Below are 21,441 nucleotides of genomic sequence, written 5' to 3'. Positions count from 1 at the left end.
ATTAATGCCGTTAACATTTCCGTCTGGACGTCTGAACATCTCCTCCACTGTTGTGCTTTGACACGAGGCAAGAGCTGTTTTGTTGTCTTCACATTCAAAGCCTCAATCTCACACCAACTTTTGTTAAGCTCTCATATACGTATACTCCATTTTTTCTTGCCTCTTTGAGAAACTCACTACATTTTCCACCTCCTTTCCTCCTCTCTCTCCATTTTCTTCTTCAACACTTCATAAAAATGAATCTTCTCACTCCTAACCACATTGTTTATGATTGGTCTTTGCTTGGTCTATCAATATCCCTTGTCATTCTCGCCATAATTGTCTTCCTTGCCTGCAAAAAAAAAAACTGCAGCAGAATCCAAAGAAGCACTGCTTGTGAAAATCTGTGCTTGTTCATACCCAACAAAATCGACGCCGAAACAGAGGCTTCAACCACTGGAGAATGGTCGACAAGGGCTTACTCGAAACTTCGTACGCAAGGTTACTCAGACAAAGAAGAAATCATAGCGGTCAAAAGGATTGACTGTTGGCTTGTTCTGAGCTATGTAGGACTTGTGTTCTCCTCTACGGTAAAATGGCTCTCATCAGCACAACACCCCATCATAGTTCCCATCATGGGTTCCTCACAAGAAGCCGACGAGAGAATCATAGTGAGTGAATTGGATAAACCTGTAATTGTATCTGCATCAAACCCAAGTGGGTTTCACTTTTGCATAAGACAAAGAGGTTGAGAATTCACGGAAGGAGCACAAAGAGGGTTTGAATATTTCCATGAAGTGGTTGCACAAAGCATAATGAGTCTCGAACAGAAAGGGTAGGACAAGCATAGACAGTAGTAATAAAGATTTTTTCATTGCATCGTTCAGCCATTGCATGGATAACCTGACTATTGGCTTCAATTATTGACAAAGAAAAGTCTTCATTTGTCCAAGGTACCCATATGCCACCACGAAAGCCTGAGGCATCCATGACTTCAGAGTGTTGGAAACCCAATTTTTTGCATGTACTCTTGGCCTTGTCTCCGCTAGCTTTGGTTTCAAATAAGGTGCAAAAATCAACTTTTTAGTGTTTTTTAATTTCTCCGATAAGTCTTGGGAAAGCCTTGGCCCCGGTTCCCTTACAGTTCCAAAATATGTAATTCATGGAGCATTGGTGTGAGGGGAGTTCTTGCTTGTAGACCCCTGATTGGTTGAGGGAGAAACTGTTGTTTCTGCCTTGAGAGAGGATCTGGGGTTTGACTTGGTCTTGGTATGCATCGGTGTCATGTCTGTATCCAGGTTGGTGATCTCAGTCTCTGTGGCGTAAGTTGCTGTATCTTGTTCCATCATCGTCTCGTTAGGATTATATGGCCCAAACGTTCCCACATAGCTAATCCCACTGGTTACTTGTGCTTTATATTCAGGTAGGCCTACTAAGGCTTGAAGGGGTTTTGGGCTTTCAGAAATCAGAGCTTGCAGTAGTCAAATTTAGCGTCTTAGTATGGTTTGTTGTGGGCCCAGGAGGGATATTTGCTTTTCCGCCCATTTTCTTGTTGCTATTTGAGGAGTTGACTTGGTCTACTGGGACCCACATTTTCTTGTTCTGAGCTTTTTTCCCCGTGATTTTTTGGTAACCGTTATTTCCTTGTGTTATTATGACCGCTTCCTTCCTATTTGGGATATCTAGAATCACTAGTTCGCCTCTGTTGCGATTCTGCAGTGGTTTGAAATTATTGTCTTGATTATTCTCTTGGTTATTACTGCCAGATCCTGATTTTACGTAGTTTCCTGATCTGGGGCCTTTGTTCCGTTGAACAAGGTTCCAAACTCCAAGTTTGTCTGTCTGTGGCAGTGCTGTGCTACTAGAGAAGTTACCAGCAGCTGGTTCGTCACATGGACGCTTTAGGATCCCACTTTCAAACATAACATGTCGTGGTTATGGTTGCACCGTAGTCAAGTCCACTACGATAGTATTTGAATCCCCATTCATCGGTTTGGGAGTTTTGCATGTGTCTTTAGCCAAAGAGCTCTTCGACGTTCCTGCCATTTCAGTACTGGGGTCGGGGGTTTTATGGTTATCTAGGCATACGTCTTTGTAGTGACCATACTTGCCACAATAGAAGCAAATCAAGTGGAGTCCTTCATACTTTAAGGTACACCATCTACTAAAGATATTAATCGCTGGTTTTAACTTCTTTTGAAGGTCTAGTGATGAGGACCTTTTATCATTCGCCTTAGAGTTCTCAATCAAAAATAAATCCAAGTTATGTAGTATAGTACAAACTCAGGTCATTTCACTTTTAAGAGCCTTTATTAATTACCTAAGCTAGACTAAATGCCATACAATGTAATGAAAGGGGGTTTGGTTCTTAAGATTTAAATGAATGGTGACTAAACTAAATGTAGTGAAAACAAATCTAAGCTACTATATTTTTGGTTTTTTGGGATAATGATGATGGAAGGGAAATGAATGATAGGAAATCTCTTGAGAATGGTTTTGATGGCAATCATAGTTCATCATATTAGGAGTTTCACGAATCCATTAAGTTTTCTTAATAACAACCTCAATAACTCATTGAGTCCAATGTTTAAATCAATGAACTCCATTAACGAAAACATTATTAAGCTCCCCTAATGTGCAATTTAAGAATGATTAATGTAATTGGTTCAATGTAACCCACAATCAACTTAGTATCAAAAAACAACCATGCAAGATGAGAGAGAATCAAGAGAGTTACAAAGAGGCATATATGTAACCACATATATTTAAGCATAAAATTCTACATTAATCAATCCAACTACAAATGTAATCATTAACTAATAATTACAGTAACAATCCCAAGTTCCTGACTAAGAATTTACAACTCCTAGACCTAGAAAGTAATAAATCATAGTTAAAAATTGAAAACTGAAACTAAACTCCCCTTTAAAGTCTGGAAACTCATGCCACCCCACCATCTTCAAGAGTTGATAAACCCTAGCCCTCCATAGCTTCAAGAAAAGCTCCAACTGAAGTGAATCCATTAGCCATGGCAACTGGGAGTGGAAGGAAATGAGATGGAGTGAAGGAAAGGTGAAGGAAATGGACAGGGAAGAAGATGGAGGTGGAGAGGCAAGAAGATGAGAGAATAGAGGTGTTAGAGATAATAGAATGGAGTCCTTTTTTCAAAATAGGGTTTTTAAGGGTTTAAGGGGTCCATCTGGGTTGGATCATATGAGTAGATGCTTCATTTTCGCGTTTTGATCTAAATCTAGCGTTGCTAATATGAGGAGTTTGCCGTAGTGCAGGTATAACTTTGCGGCGACAAAGTATTCCCGAGAGGAGCTTTGCCTAATCTTGTGATTTTGCCGCAGCAAAGTTATAAGTTGGCTGCGGCAAACTCTGCCCAAGATATCACTAGTGAGATTTTCAAGTTGCGCCTTCACCATGGCGAAGTGTGCCAATATTGATACTCTAATCTTGTGTTGTGTCATCCCTTGGTCCTTGATCTTGGCTCCAATTCCTAAGTTTCTTGCAATGAAAAGCAATACTTTGAAGTATCAATTATCCTAGAAATCAATTGAATATAATTAATAACCGATTATGACAATTTTACCCTAAAAAAGACACTGACTCAAAGCAAGGACTCTTAGTTTAAATTAAGCACAATTATCATTAAAAAGAGCCAAAATCTATAATAAAAACCCTTAAAATGATATGAACTAACATAGAACAATTGGGTTCAATCATCTAGTTTAACACAGATCCGAGCAAATCTTCCTCTTTCACTATTATAGGTTATTATGTCCACTTCAAAGTTCTTTCAATGAGGTTTCCAATTCGCTTGAGGCTCTCAATGTTGAAGAACTCCAAAGGTAGTATGGGAATTCTCAGCCACGCTGCAACTTTCTCTTGGACATCAGCATTTTAGGGGTTGAAGTTGGGTTGCCAACGTTGCACAATGAGATATCTATCCGCAATCATCCACGGCCCATCCTGGTAGATCATATTCAAGTCCTCTTCCTTTTCAAAGGAGACTACAAAGAACCCATTATCCAGGTCACAAATTGTAAACTTCTCTTTGGTTTTTCAGAGTCTTGCTAGGTTCGCTCTCATCAACCATAGGGGGATTGCTTTGCCCAGGAGCTTTGTGATAAGAGACTTCCTCTAGGGAGCATACCAGTGCTCATATTCCTCCCTAGTTATTCAGAGGGTGGGGCAGTCCTCGTCGTCTTCCTTAGCCTAGTTCTGCTTGTGTTCCTCAAACCATGTATAGAAGTATTCATTCAAGCCCTTGAGGTAGTCGTTCCACGCATCAACCAGCACTTTGCTTCCCTTCTTGTTGCTTGAAAACCCACTCTAGTTCGAACCTATTAGTTTATCCTTAAAGGTTTGGTTCTTGTTCTCGCTTTGTTCAACATCAAGTTGTCCTACTTGGTCCCCATTGATCTTCTTGTATTTTTTCTTTTGATGCTTGGATGGGTCACCGTCCTCCAACGTGCTACCACCGCTTGTAAAGAGAGTTTTAGAGCCTTCTATTATCTTAGATTTCTTAATTGGTTAGACTTAAGATTAGTATATCATAGATGAGGAAATTAATGCATTAATGCTATTGTGCTTGCGTACATGTTGTTCCTCCATGAATTTAAGCTGGGAAAAGTGGTTAGGAATAGGAGACAAGAAGTTGGAGAGGTAGCAAAGGCATGGAGGCAGCTACTACTAGAAGAGAGGAAGAAATATAATGATAAAGTTAACCAATCAAAAAAGCAAGGGATGAAGAAGAAGCAGATGAAAAAAGTTGCTTTTAGCACCTGTTGCTCAGTTCGGTAATACAAGTCATTAGTGGAATTTATAAATGGCAATGAAAGATTGAAAGCCAAGGTACAAAGTTTAGGATTCTCAAGTTTGCTTGACATGGGATATGAGAGACTCCCTCGTGACCTCATAATATGTATGCTTCAAATATGATCCACCTACCCATCAATTTACAATAAGGGAAAAAATCAAGGGAGTAGAAGCAACAGATGTTGCAGAGTTGTTGGTTTTACGCTACACAGGGGAAAAGGTAAGAACAAATGTTGTTGATAATGATGAAACATATAAGAGGTTGAAGAATGAATATGGTAAGGTCTCTTTTACCAGGATACTTAAAGACATTAAATCTAGGGAGAATGAAGACAACTTTGAGTTCTTGTTTATGTTGTACACACATGGGAGTTTTCTAGCTCCTACTTCACAAACAACAGTGAGTGACAAGCTAGTAAGGGTGATGTGTTGTACTATGAATGGATTTCATTGATCTAATTGGGCCACGTATATTGTAAACAACTTGTGGAAAGAGACGGAAGATAATGTCGAAGTGTATAGAAAGGTAAAGGAAGACAATGATGAAGGGAGTTGTAATGTTGGAGGATGCATCTATCTCTTATTGGTATGTATTTGTTACCCATGTTTTTTAATTGTTTGTTTGAATAGAGTGATAGTAAAGTTAATAATTTGGTGTTACAGTTATATTTTTCTGAGCGCTTCCTATTGTCTAAATCTGATAGACATGGGTCAATAAATGCTACTTCTGGATTGATTAGAGGATAAAGGAGATGACAAAGAAACAAAGGCAAAGCTGCAAAGGCCTATTGTATAAGGGAAAGGGCTCTAAAATTAGAGTTGAGAATGAGGAGAGAACAAGCAAAAGTGTGGTTCACTTATACTCGGTGTGTGCTTTGCTTGGAAATCTTAATGTGCATTAACAAGAAAAAGTGTTTAGCCTTTTTTAATGTGATGCAAGAGTTGCAAAACTCACATCAAAAGTTGATGGTTGTTATTGATTTAAGCTACAAGAGGCTTATTAGTGTAGTAAAGGAGGAGCTACATAAGGTGTAGCTAACGATGGAGGAAAACCGTACTGTCAGACATGAGGGCCTTAGTGAAGTTGGAGATGAATATAAGGGAGAAGATGAACATGCAGATAATGTTAGGAGAGGTGATAATGTAGTTGATGATAGTGATGATGATAATGAGGGAGATGATGATGATGGAGAGGACTCAGGTCATGTACATGATCATATAGATGACTCAGACAAGGCCAACATGATTGATGTTAAGGAAGAAGGAATATAAGTAGGAAATATGGATTCCCCTATAATTTTTCCCATGGACAAGGCTGCACAGCCAAGAGATCATAGGGGGGATGAAGTCAGCCATAAATTCTCTATGGATTTTGACAAGGCCTGTTAAGAGGAAAAAGAGGACTATGGAGGCTAAGGATAAGTTTTTTAACATAATTTCCCGTATGTGTTCAAGTTAGGAGGGTGACAGGTAAGTTACCATTCGTTGCACTGTGAATGATATTAGTTATAGTTTGTTTAATGATTAACTACACACATAATGATACTGAGAATACATTTTTAGGCCTTTAGTTAAAATATCTAATGAGGATATTACTCGAGATCATCTAAGGACACTTGGTGGAATTGAAAAAATAGGTAACTGGGTAAGTTAGTATTGTGGTCATCAGATGTGTAAGGATATTGTCAATCTTTGTGTGTAAGATGCTATTTTTTTACCAATTTATTTACAAATACAGCTGTGTTGTGCGGAGAAATTGATTTTATGAAATGATTGATATAGTGAAGCCTAATACCATTGGGAAGAAGAAAATGAGTGACATTATTTAGGCCCCTGTTCTTCAACAAAACAATCTGTGAGTAGTTTATGTTCTTAATATATTAATGTATAAATCCTAGCTTGTTTTTGACTCACACATTGTTGCCATGTGCAAGTGAGACTGTGGTGTTTATGTATTAATATGGTTGAGCAAATGGGAGCTCGGTGTGATGTTTGACTATAGTGAAGAACATGCCGCTGATTTTTGACGAAACCTAATATTGTGGCTAGTTAATCATGACCTCAATTCAAGGCGTGAAGAAGTATTGATATTACTTTCATATAAAGAACCCACAACAAGGAAAAAGCAGCGTGTGTCACAACAGTAAATTAGGAAGGTTGATCATGTAGCACTAGTGTAAAAAAATTGCATTGTTTAGGTTTAATAATATTTGACTTATAGTTATGTATGTAACAGGATTTGCAAACTGTTTTCAGGTAATGTGAAGCTTCCTAATTTCCTAGTATTATTAAACCATTTGCCCAGAATTTTACTAGACACATAATGAGATTTACAACTAGCGTAGTAAATGTAACCAGTTCTTCAATGGGTTTTTCAACTTGTTTTGAGGTATTGGGCAACTTGTTTATAAAAAACAATAAAATTAAATGCTGAATTTTCACAAAACACATAGTGAAATTTACAAGTTTCGTATTGAAAGTGACTACTTTATCAATGGGTTTTGCAACCTATTTCCAAGGGATGGGTAACATGTTTCTAAGAAAAGCAATAAAATTATTGAATTTTACAAAACACACAGTGGGATTTACAACTTTAGTAGTGAAATTTACTACTTTGTTAACGGGTTTTACAACCTATTTCTGGGGGATGGGCAACGTGTTTCTAAAAAAAGCAATAAAATTACTAAATTTGATAAAACACATAATGTGGTTTACAACCTTAGTAGTGAAATTTACTATTTTGTCAATGGCTTTTGCAACCTGTTTCTAGGGGATGGGCAATGTATTTCTAAAAAGAGCAACAAAATTACTGAATTTTAGAAAACATATAATGGGATTTACAACTTTAGTAGTGGAATTCATTACTTTGTCAATGGGTTTTGCAAACTATTTCCAGGGGATGGGGAACGCGTTTCTAAGAAAAGCAATAAAATTACTGAATTTTATAAAACACATAGTGGGATTTACAACATTATTAGTGAAATTTACTACTTTGTCAATGGGTTTTGCAACCTATTTTCAGAGGACAGGCAACGTGTTTTTAAAAAAAGCAATAAAATTACTGAATTTTACAAAACACAGTGGGATTTACAACCTTAGTAGTGAAATTTACTACTTTGTCAATGGATTTTGCAACTTGTTTCTAGGGGATGAGTAACGTGTTTCTGAAAATCAATAAAATTATTAAATTTTACAAAACACATAATAGGATTTACAACTTTAGCATTGAAAGTTACTACTTTGTCAATGGGTTTTGCAAACTATTTCTAGGGGATGGGCAACATGTTTCTAAGAAAAGTAATAAAATTCCTGAATTTTTGCAAAACACATAGTGGAATTTACAACTAATATAATAAAAATGACCACTTTTTAAATGGGTTTTGCAACCTTCTTTTGGGGGATGGGCAACCTGTTTTTACAAAGCAATAGAATTTGATCCTGAATTTTACAAAACACATAATGGGATTTACAATTGCATACTGAAAATGACCACTTCTTCAAGGGGATGGGCAACTTGTAAGCATGAACAAGCCATTTAGTGGATATGCATCTGAAGTAGATCGCAGCAAATATTAAACCATTAACTTTCATACTAACTACATGTGTACTGAAATGCACCATTCATGTAACAGTTTTTACCAAAAACTAATAAGAACCAGTAACCATATGACAACAGTTACATTACATATATTGAATTGATTGTGACTGAAGTACATCACAGTAAATATTGAACCATTAACTTCCATACTAACTACATGTGCAATAGAATGTACCATTCACGTAACAATATTTACCAAAAACCAGTAGCCCTATGACAACAATTACATTACATATATTGAAACGACTACACTTGAAGTACATCAGAGAAAATATTGAACCACTAACTTCCATGGTAACTACATGTGTAATAGAATGTACCATTCACGTAACAGTATTAACTAAAAACCAGCAGCCCTTTGACAGTAGTTACTTTACATATGTTGAAATGACAAGTTAACATTAAGATTAAACCAGCACCTAATATTTTCTTGTCATTTAACCCACAACACATATCCCATTCATTAAACATCATATAGAAATGGAATACCCTGTCTACTAAGTCATCTCTCAAAAAATTAAGAAGAGTTCAAAAGTCATTCCATTTACACCAAAAAATGACCATATCTATTGACATCTAACTTCATCTTGGGTTTGGATTCTTGCATGTTCTTCTCATATAGCTAACTTGTTAGCATGTTCTACAATGGTAGATCTTCTTGTTCTAAAACCGTGATTCTCGTCTCTTTATTTTACGCCTTCCTAGTGGCTGACTAGTCAAAGGTAGTGCCAAGAACACTTGATTTGGTATATTTTTCACCCAATAGTTGTTAGGATTTGGCATGTCTACGATCACTACTAGAATCATAGTCCTCCTATAAATCTTTTGCTGTGATGTAGTCTTGTAGCATTCATCAACAAATTCATACACATTGTAATTGATAGCCTTAATAGCTGCACAGGCATAGGGACATGGAATGCCTGACATTTGCCAAGTTGCACAGGTGCATTTACCTTAGCCAAGATCAACATGTACAGCTCCTTTTGCTATATGGACACACACCCTACCTCCTCTATAAGGTATACTCAACATACATGCTGATCTATCAACATGATCCACCAATTTTACATCTATGTTTGGGCTTACACCAGTTTTCTAATTACTTATTACTATGGTCGTTGCATGCATCTTCTTGGCCACTTTCTCACAATGCTCATGTATAAGTTGGGTAACATTATATCGTCTCTCCTTCAACATCTAAGCATTGAATGGCTCAACAAGGTTTATTGTGATGTTACCCCATCGTTTAAATGGGAATTTACTTAAGGCCCACCTTTCCACATCACCATGATTAAGAAGGCACTCAAATAATTATGGATTGAACTTTCTCATTTTATCCATTGCACCATCAAATCAATGTCAAGCCTTGCATATGCAATAGCATCTAGGTATTGCAATTCCTCCTCCCTTGCTTTTCCACTAGTCTTCCCTTTTCCTCTATTTAATTTAATTATTTGTGTACTAAAGTTTTCCTTTACTTGTCTATAATAGTATGTATGCCTCTTACCGCTAAATATTGCTTGCACGGCACCTATAATTGCATTGTGTCAATCTGACATAATTGTCAATTCTATTGACCCAACTATCTCCTTAATCATATATAAGAACCATGTCCAATGCTCAAGTGTCTCTCCTTTACAATCACAATCACAAAAGGTAACAATTCATTGTCAGCATCATAAGCAGAGGCTGACAGTAACGTCCCCTTATACGATCTACTTAAATGACTTCCATCAATATACCGTACATGTCTAGCATCAGCTATAAAGCCTTCTATACAACACCTATATGCTATAAACACACACTCAAATGTGTTATTAGCACTAGCCACCCATTTGGCCACAGTTTTGTTATCTGTTTCCTTTAACCGTTCACATATCCATTGAATAAGCATATAAGACTGGTTAGGCCTGCCATATATCTCCTCTAACGCTTTTTGCTTCACCCTATATCCTTGCTCAACTTCACGCCATAATCTCTTTCCAAGCTCTTCCTTATGTCATTTGGACACCTGTCTATGTGATCATTTACCTCATCAAATATAATTGATGATGTCAAGTTAGCTAAACCACCATGTGTCATGTGAAGATTATCTTGAGCATTATGAACATGCTTATTTATAAATGTTGACACATTTAAAAAGGGAGTATTCTTTCTACCGACTCTTACACTTATCCTCCATGGACAACCTTCAACCTCACATTTCACATACATAATTTCCTTACAATTTTTCACATACTTGTATTCAAACTTGTTTGCATTACTAAATTTATGTACTTTCTTCTTGAAATCTTCTGCATGTGCAAAAGTCTGGCTCCATCCTAACAAATATTTCCTTCCATTTCAAAGAATTCATCTTTGATAAATGTGTTGGCGCACTTACTACTCTATATGGTAGGCTCACATTAGTTCCTTCACTACTTTCATAACTTGTATTTTCCAAAGCATTTTCTTCTAATGTAGGCTCATCATTCTGATGTAACAGTCTCAACATTTTTGAGATCTTGCATGTATAATTACCAATGTTGTTAACAGATTTACTATAATATTATAACAATTATCAGCTTTAATAACAACAAAAAATTTGTCATTTACATTTCTATAGATCACCCATTTCTTCCTCCACGTTGTCATTACCTTTATGTGCTATATAAACATGTGCATTACGGTTATTATATTCAAATAGATTATCAACTTCACCATCATCTATAAGATCTATTAATACTATGTCATCAAAACTCAAAGTGTATTTAATATCACAACTATGACAATCTATACTAACCATTCTCCTATCATTGCTCTAAAATCTTCAAGTCTTGTACCCTCGTCTATTACTCTTACTCTGATAGTCCCATCACAGTATTTAACTTCTCCATTGCCATTTTCTATAAACTTCCCACCTACATGAAAATAATTTTGAAAATGTTGATCCAATGTTAGAAGACATCAGAACTTGCTAACTTGCAGCAAACAACAAATAAAAAAAATAAAATTCTTCACCATTCAATTTTCATCAATATACATGACACCCAAAACACACACACACACACAAAAACTTTTCTTCTATTTGCAACTTTATTATAGGGTTTCACAACTCTATTATTGATTTTAAAAACACTAACCACCTAGACGCAAACTTCACGACTATGTAATTGCTTGCCACCTTTTCTTATTTATGCTATGTCATTCCAAATACTAAATATAAACCCTCATTTCTAATAAACCCATCCCCATTTCGCCATGAAACAGCCACAAAACTAAACAACCCAAAGCCCACCATCAACTTCTACACAATTACTTAATGCCACATGTTCACTCCCTCTCTTACTATAAACCCTCTTACCCATAACCAAAATCTACTAAATCAACAATGTCAATAGAATGGTGATGCAAAGGAGTAAGATAATACCAATTTCAAAGACTACAGGCTTAAACTTACCTCTTTTCGACTTAAACATGTTGCTCCAAGTTGCTCCAACATTCTTCTTTCCTTCTTCACGTGTTTCATCAATGGCTTCCTCTGTTTCCTTTCTTTCCACCTTCAGCTTCTTTTTCCCTCACTCATTAGAGCATTTTAGTCTTTACGCCAAAAGAGAAAATTCCAGATTGGTACCTTATGCCCATTTAGTCATTTTGCTTATTTGGATACCTATTTTGTCTTTTTGAAATTCATATGGTACTTTGTGGTCATTTTTCCTTTTTTATTCCTAATAAATTATTTGTATTAACTTATATTGCATATTGGCTGAGTACTAATCAACAAAACTGGTAGAAATCAATTTTTATTTCATATTCCTACTTCTTATCTTTGCTTTTTTTAAAAAAAAAAAATTTAAATGTCAAAAGTACTTTTTGATGCAGTGATAATATTAATCTTTCATAACGTGTTGGTAAATCACTCGATGCTGTGGTAAAGCAATCGGTTTCCCCTAAGTATTAAAGATTAGAAGTACTTATATTCATAGGTTGCTAGGCTTAACCCGTATAATATAGTTTGTCTTAGGTGTATATAGCCTCTCGTGCATTGAATTTTTCCCTTTTACAAAACAACCACTTGTCATTCCTTTCTGTTGTTATTACCTTCCAGCGCCATTACCATCATGTGCTATTCTCACTAGAGATATGTTTATCATCACTATATTATTTCTCCCTTAAGCTACTTGCAATGAGCCCTAATATCCATCTTTTGTATGCGCAAGATCTTCATCATCGTTATCAATATCAAGGGGTTTAAGCCATACTTTCACTGTCAAGCACATTTTACACTTCCTTAGCTTAGATAACTTAGGATGTGTTTGGATTAGCTGTGGCAAAACTGACTTCTATTCAATCTAACTAAGTTTTTTAAACTGAAGTTAGAGTTAAAAGTCAGTTAGTGTAATGCGATTTATGTTTAGATAGTTGCTTATAAAAAGTTAGTGGGAAAAGTTAAAAGTTGTTTGGATGATTAATAGAAAAGTGAGTTTAGTTGTAAAATGACTGAAAAGGGCATGGACTTTATTAAATAGTAGTGTTTGATGTTATGTTTTTAATGTGATAATAGTTTAAAAAAATACCTAAAATTATTGTGATAAAATAAAAATAGTTTATTTGTGAAATTATAAAATAAAGGGTGAAGGTGCAAATTTACCCATTGTAATATTAAAAAGGAGCATCAAGTACCATAATAAAATATCAGGAGCAAAAATACCTATCATGATTAAAAGACGGCTCTAAAATACCATTGTCGTTAATTGAGCAATGTTGACTTTTTTTAAAAAAAATTTGACTAAAAAATGCTGACATGGAACCAGATAGGGCAAATAATATCTGAGTTGGACAAAAATATAATAAGTGTAAAATTTCTTTCTCTCCTCCATAATTATCGCCTTTCCCACCATCAGAGCATCATCGTCATCATCCTGCATAGCTGATAGAGAATGGAAACGTGAGAAAAGAGAAAGGAGAAGTATCACCATCATCATCTTGGGTAGCATCACCATCGATGAAGCTTTAATCAAACTTCAAAGATGAGAGATTCAGAGAAAGGAGAAACAAAAGGCCCTTTTAAGCAGCCATTTTTCTGTTATCTCAAGATTATGGGCCTTTAGCATACTAGAAAAATCATATCCCAAGTGGCCTTCTTGGTTTTAACCTTCCCCTTACAGAGTCACAGTGTCACCAAATTCAGAAAATCAATCAAGCAATCAAAGATGTGCTTGCAGGATTCTAGTGTAACATGCATCGATTAGTCTCTCCTTGGAGGAGATGTGTTCGACTTAGGTTTGAGTTTGCTTGTCTCACTCCTAAACTTTAGCAATCAAAGAAACTGAAGATGAAAAGAGATTTGGAAGACTTTCCTTAGTCAAATTGCAAGCAACGATCAACCTCTCTTCTTCTTCTTTCTCGTCACTGACCTCTCTTAGTTTATTGGTCGACTCCCTTTTCTATAAAATGGTCATCCTAGGTAAGCTGACTGAGGGATATGTTAAGAATGGAGTGGAAGGTGGTAGTGCTGGCATTCATGGCTTTTGATTTTAGCGAGTGGTGGGACCGTGTAATTTCAACATACTGTGAAAACAAAATGTTTCTACACCCCATTCCGTACCATGCTCTAACATTCTGTTTTTAGTAGTATGATTTCCTCTCCTTTTTTCCTTTGGCTTGCTTGACCATGGTGAATTTTTGGTTTTTAAAATTTTCTTGCTTGCTGATTCATGTTTTAGGAGAACCAAAAAAGGCATCGTATGGTGTTTGCTCTTGGTTGACATTGTCGACACCCCTCAAGCTTAAATTGCCAATATGACTGGCTACAAAAAAAATGGTATAGTTCTAATACTTGATAGGTGAAATCAAACTTTAGAAAGGGAAGGTCAAATCAAACTCTGGAAAGCAAAGGTAAGGTGACGAGGAAGAGAGAGAGGAGGGGGCGAGAGAGAGAGAGAGTAGAAAAGAGAAAGTGAAAGAGAAAGAAAGGGTGTGTCAGAGTGTGTAAGGGGACGAGTTAACCAGATAGGAGAAGGGTGAGAGGTTAAAGTTAGATGGGGGATTACATGGCAGAGTGGGACTTAAAAAGGAAAAAAGAAATGGATGTTAAGGACAATTGACAGCAATGGCATTTTAGAACCCTTTTTGAATTATTATATGTATTTTTACACCCAATATTTATTATGGTGCCTAATCCTCTTTTTGAATATTATCATAGGTAAATTTTCCCCTTAACCCTAAAATAAAAATATTGTTACCGAGAAAAATTTAAAAACACATTGTAGATAATTAATTAAATATACATAATAAACAAACATGAATATAAATTAAAATTCATTTGGTCTCTAATTAAAGTAAATGAAATCACATAACTAATTAGATCATAAGCTTTCTATAATTTGGTCTCTAATTGAGTCATGAACATGATTCATTTTGCAGCAAGTGTTAAACTTGATGAGGATGCCTCACTAGGTACATAATTGTTGCCTTCATCAATTACACTTCCATGTTCAGCTTGTATAAAGTGGTCATCAGTTAGAGAATTTTGCTTGATAAAATTATAGACAACCATTGTTGCCCAAACTATCAGACTTGTGTTTGAAACTTGAATTTGGGTATATCTCTTAAGATTGCAAACCTATTCTTCCAAACCCCAAAAGTTCTTTCAATAGTGCATCTCAAACTTGAATGATAATAATTGAAGGCCTTATTCTCATTTCTAAATCCTGGTTGATGATTAAAGTCTAGAAGGTGATAGCGCTCATGTCTGTACAGGCCAAGGTATCCCACTTGTGATGGATAACTAGCATCAACCAAACAATATTTGCCTAGGAAATCATGACTCAATTATGTTGAGGTGAAAATAATGCAATTGAAGCTAAATTTAAAAATAATTGATTTGAAATTTAAAGAAATATACCTTCAGGTGGATGAGGAAAATTCAAGGATGGAGTTGAGATAGTAGAATGAAAGACACGAGCATCATGTGTACTACCTTCCCAACCCGCCAACATGAATATGAAGCACATATCCTAATCACATACAGTCATGACATTTTGACTGGGAAATCCCTTCCTCCCAATATATTTGTCTTGCCTAGCTTAACTAACCTTACATTTTCTATGGATGCCATCAATTGCTTCAATTGTATCCTTAAAAAATAGGAATTATCGCGGATCATTTGCTATTTTTGGTTGACAATAGGAAAATGCAGGATCAGTTAGCTTATTATTTTTCAAGATAAATTGAGGCAAGCATCCAACACTCTATGAAAATGCCAACTAACAGTTTCTCCTAAATGCTGAAACCTTTCTTGAATCATCCTATTACACTGGCCATGTGTAATTGTATTCAAGAACATGGCAATAGATTCATGGACACCTATGTGCTTAAAAATTTGTAACCCATGTTCAACCAATTTAGAGCATAACCAATAGAATGTCTCTATTTCCATTCAAAACATATCCTTAGACTGTCCTTCATGCCTGTGTAAAATTTCTTGTCCCTATAGATAACCTGTTTGTTCACTAGTTCTACATGGCTGTTTGCACTGAAAAGGTATCACATACTAACCCATTAATACACTTAACTCTGATAATTGTGTTGTGTGTTCATGTAAAACGAGAAGCAATTGAGACTGTTCATCTCCCCTATCATCATCCCAGCTCTCATCCTAACCCTCGCCCCAACCCTCCGTTGAATCAGACATGGATTATATAACCTGTGAGTGGTTAAATACTAAAAGTGAGTAATATTTTCACAAAAAAAAAAAGAAAAAGAAAAGAAAAGGTAATACACAAATAGTCATTAAACTTTAACATAATCATTAGACATAGTCATGAAACACACAACATTAAACATAGTCATTAAACACACATAATCATTAGACATGTTGTCATAACATATAGTAATGAAATAAATTAAGGTAGAAAAACATAAGTCATAATAAGTCACTCGACACAACTCAAGGATTCTTGGGTTTCACATATGGCTGCGGGTTTTCAACATTATGCTTCAACTAAGCTATTAATACCTCCTGATTTCCTCTCAGGCCAACATATATGTCCCTAAAAGTCTTATTTGCCAGAAGATTACAACAGATGACACAAAGATGAGTGTCACTAGAAATTTCCTCCATATTCAACAGATCAATGGTAAGCTCAGTAGTGATATCACATTGGACATTTTGTTTACTGCCTCTGCTATATCCTTTGAAACGGTAGCAATCGAACTTACTGCATTTGCTATTTTTTTTGTTGCTGGCATTTTTTGCTTCTTGTACTTATCCAACCCTTCACCTCTCTTCTTCTTCCCTTGACTTCTTGAACCACTAGGTACAGTGGGTGCAGTATTTAATGTGTTTGTAGTTCAATTGATGCTGTCTAAATTGTCCAAAACTCCTGCATGGCGTCCAGTGTCAAAGCCTAAAAGCCCGTATTCACTATCCGCTAAACCTTCTTCCCAATCTATTCTTGGTCAGTACTCATTTAGCTGATCAACCCTTTATGGCTCGGGCTGGGTCTAAGATGGTGCCCACATATCCTCTTCTAATGTCATAGTGTCCTTAAATATAATTTCTAATTCAGTTTGAAACTTTAACCCACGGTGCCTAAACTTTTCATATGCTAGATTTTCTTGCAAAGTCAAAAGTAAACCAAAGTTAAATCACTTCCAAAAGTATAATACTACTTATAAATTAACATAAGCTAGTTCATACCAAGCTTTTCCTCTCCCACCACTCATCAATTACCACCACTATTTTCCTTTCAGGTTCCCACCCTATACTAGTCTCCTTAGCAATCAGTGACTCAAATGCCTTCCACTCTTTACTCAAGTTATCTAATCTATTTTTCAACTTTTTTTTAATCCTCTCCCTGTCTTTTCATTGAATGCTTTGTGAATGTTGTCCCAACCTTGCTTTGTAAACGAAGATCCTTGACAATGTTTACTATAAATTTGGTCAACACATACTTTGAAAAAAAACACCTGTGGTGCTCACATCTTAATCAGCTTTGCTTTTATCGTTACTTATAGTTCTTGTTAAAATTCCATATGTATCAAACCTACAATTAGTCTAGAATCAAGCAGTATAATCAAGCAATATAAACCCATAATATATGTTAATCAAGAAGTGGAGTATGGGTTTGTGGGTTTGTTCAATACACACAACTCATATTTATCAATAAGTGGAGTGTGGGTTTGTTCAATACACATAACTCATATTTATATATGACTTTTTTTAAACAAAAAATGTGATAAAAGATAATCATGAGTTATATACTTTTAAAACAAACAAGTATTCACTTGTTGTTTTCTTCAACCTTTATGTTCAAATTATATGTTAAAAGAATTGAAAAGATGAAAAATACGTGAATAGAATCAAAGTACCATGAGCACTAACAACAAACTAAAAGGAATTTACTTTCAAATTGCAATGATGCGCCAATATGGTTGTTGCATATTCACAACGAATATTGAGATTGTTAAATAGAGACTTGTTTAAGTAGGAAACTAAATTTATAACTATTCAATTGTTTGGTCTATACAAACCTTTTTTTTAAATAAAAAAAGCATGTACTTACACCTTTAGTCTTTTTATTTAATTATAATATTATACAAAATTTAAAAACAAAATAAAGCCATTGATATAAGCAACCAAGGATATAGATTTAAAATCGTTCTTGGGTAAAATATAAATTTAAAACTTTGATAGCATAAAATTATTAAAGTTTATTGATCTTATCAATTTTATACTCGAACATGTTTCAAACAGAGAACAAATAATTTTGAATGACTACAATTAACAAAATCATTGAACAAATAATTAGTATAAACCCAAAATTTTTAAACCCAGATAAATCTCACACTGCTGGCATCTCCATAATGCAACACAAATTGAATGCAAATGGTAGTTCATTAACACGTAGGAAATGAAGCCGTATAACCATATCCTTCGATTAATTAAAAGCCATAACAAAATCAACCATTACATTAAGTAACTATTCCATATAACCAATCCACAAATCACACATGCACTTAGGAAAACCAGAGTCACAGATGGCTAGATCCACAAATCAGACAGCTAGAAGAGAAATCGATCAATTAAAGAAAAAAGGTCCAAATCTAGTTATTTCATTATGTACCTATATTCCAACATTACATAGCACACAACGGTTGTTGAAGAATTAGGAAGACCAGTGGCCATGCGGATAGAAGAAGAGAAAGGGAGGAGAACACTAATCTACATTGGATAAAGAGAGGTGATGTAGACTAAATGAACTACTTGCCACGCTGATAGAAGAAGAAAGGGAGCCCTTTTTTAAGTGTTTCGGCTGTGAGAAGACCCAAAGTGCCAGCAACAGTGATAGAGGGAGAAGAATAGCCGGAGGGAAGAAAAGAAAGGGAGATATGTTTTTGACGTCTGTTGCGGTGACAGTGACGGAGGGAGAAGAGCTGGTGAGCATGAAGGCAGAAGCGAGCTATGTGACGGAATGTAATGCTTTCTATTTTGAGGGAGACCAGCACGCGAACACTTTGAAGAGGAGAAGAGGTCGATGAAAACTGAGGGGTAAATTTGAAAGGTGAAAATTTCAATACTCATTTAATGCAATCTAACAGTAGATTGCATTTTCAAATAGTCTAGAAGTTACTTTGCCCAATGTTGGAGCTAAATGCCATTTTCCCCCATAAGTCAGTTAGTGTAGAAGCCTATCCAAACAACCAATTAGATCTGAATAAGCCACAAATCTCAGTTTCACACTTTCCTATGTGCTTTTACCATCACAAACAGCAATCCAAATGTGGCCTTATTCCTCCATCCTTCTGTCCCCTTTTCCAGTCAAATTTCTATATATAAATATATATTGTGGTTTGCGTGACTGACTAGATTCTTCTTTTATTTTTTATTTGAATTATTTTTAACTTTCGTGTATCCACGTTTTTTGTGCTTTTTTAATCCAAATATCATGATTCTCCTCTCTTAATCTAATATCATACATCTAATTGATCTCCTCTTTCAATCTAATCTACTACTTTCGGTCTTTAATATAAGAGCTTATTTGACTTTTATTTTAGAAAAAATTTTATTTAAGGACCACAGTTGAGAATTTATATTAGACAACCCCCAAAACATTCTGAAATATCACTACAAGACTAAAAGACCAAACTGAAATTAAAATTAAGAGTAAGATTACAATAATACCTCTCACTTTTATTTTTTTAAAAAAATAAATATTAATGGTTGCCGGTGTCACACCTTACTTATATCATACCTTAGAGTCCATTTAGAGCCATTTTGGACCACTTTGGATGCCCTTAAGTTCATAAAAACGTAACTGGAGGCTGATTTACGAAAAATACTATTCATTGTGCATTTTTCAGATTACAGGTCTAACTTTGAAAAATCATAACTAATTCTAAAAAAATCGTATGAAGGTGTTCTAAAATTCTACAGAAAGTTCTTTTAATGCTCTTTAAGGAAAAAAAATCCAATTAGACTTATCTCCATCTAATTCATACAGTTTAATCAATAAAGATTACTGTTTATTTGGTAAAATCTGGAACTTTCAGATTCTATGCCTTAATTTTGAAAATTCGTATCTCCTTGTGTATACATCCAATTAAGATGATCTGCCTCTCATTTAAGATGTGTGCTATAAATCTACCAAATTTTATGGCTTAGCTCATTCATTTCATAGGTCAAACTAGAGCTCGAAGCTAACTGCTTTAGAACTTATGTTTTATCCCTTAACCACTCTTTACTTTAATTCTTTTCATTCCTTTGGCGCACATAACTTGGGTTTACTTTTTCCCATTCATGCTCATGCATTGTCATATATGCCATAAGCATTCTATGCTCATAAATTGCATCAAGGCATTCATAAACATAATTTACAACATAGAAGAATTATACATTGAATATAATCTCAATCATTAACATCAATAATTCTCCACTTTTTTCTCCTTGCTTCTCATGCCATTATTGCCTATCATTGATTGACCTAAATGGTTAGTTAGGGAATGGGTGAGATTTGAGAGAATCTTAGTAGCAAACATTACCACATACATGTACAAGAGGGATGCTAATGTATGGTATGTAGTTTTTTATAAACTTAAGTTAATTAGTGACATGCCATCATGCTTTATGCTTGGTATAAAAATGCATGGCCATGGAAATATATAAAAAACAACATTTTCAACAACAATCATCATGTCACAAGATCATTCAAACATCAACAAATACAAATCAACACATAGGCATACCACATCCCAACCATGTGGGCATTCAATCAGTTCACTACCTTGCACCTCAAGCTTTCCCCTTGCTTTTCCTTTAATTTCCTTGACTTCCCAACCATGTGGGCATTCAGCAAATATCACCAAACATCCTCTTGGATGTTCTAAGATCCTAAACATAACCATATTGATCACACAATCCATTAGGACCAAGAGATTACATAAAGTTCAAGACTAACTTTCTTAAACTTAACCCTTTTCTCTTAATTTTTGGATTAATGTTTTAGCTTTGTAAAAATTATTCTCTTAAGCAAATCTTACAAAATTTTGTCCAAGAAATCCAAATATGAGCTTGGATTCGTGAAAATCCAATTTTTTTTTCCCAAAAATCAGTTTGGCCGAATAGGGGGTTCATAACTCCAAAAATTCCAACTTTAATTCTAATGCTTCCAATGCTTGTTCTTTAGGTTTACCCTATACCATTTTTCATTTTAAACACAATAGAAGCATCGAAACTATGAAAATCTCATCATAGGGCACAGATCTCATATTGGCTGAATAGCACCCTTCCTTAAACAATCATGAAATCACTTAAACAACAACTTAAAACTACTTGAAACAACCTTGAATCAATGGGTTTTAACTAGATATAACATCAAAATTTCACCCCCTAACCTTATAAATTTTGGCCAGCACCAAACCCTAAGGGAAACAACATTTTCCAACCATCCAAGCTAAGAAAACTAAGCAAGAAACAACAGAGATCAACTTACTAACCTTAGATCCAAGATTAGGTATATGGTTTCCTCTTGATTGATCTTCAAGAAAACATTTTGCAA

At 35.2% G+C, this 21,441-nt stretch overlaps 1 protein-coding gene across 1 annotated transcript; it reads left to right on the top strand.

Moving 5' to 3' along the window:
- The first annotated feature begins 236 nt into the window (after positions 1 to 236).
- Positions 237 to 731, top strand: LOC114757661 (uncharacterized). Its single transcript, XM_028946747.1, has one exon. The coding sequence runs from the start codon at positions 237 to 239 to the stop codon at positions 729 to 731; it is 495 nt and encodes a 164-aa protein (XP_028802580.1).
- Positions 732 to 21,441: the final 20,710 nt, after the last annotated feature.

Source organism: Neltuma alba, unplaced genomic scaffold (assembly GCF_004799145.2).
Source record: "Neltuma alba isolate B1F8T4 unplaced genomic scaffold, ASM479914v2 tig00001496_pilon, whole genome shotgun sequence".
Classification (NCBI taxonomy): Eukaryota; Viridiplantae; Streptophyta; class Magnoliopsida; order Fabales; family Fabaceae; genus Neltuma; species Neltuma alba.
Note: the sequence above shows the minus strand (reverse complement) of the source record. Positions and strands in the feature narration are given on the sequence as shown.

Excerpts from the sequence above, each read along its gene's own strand:
- LOC114757661 (XM_028946747.1), top strand. The coding sequence starts at position 237 with ATGAATCTTCTCACTCCTAACCACATTGTTTATGATTGGTCTTTGCTT.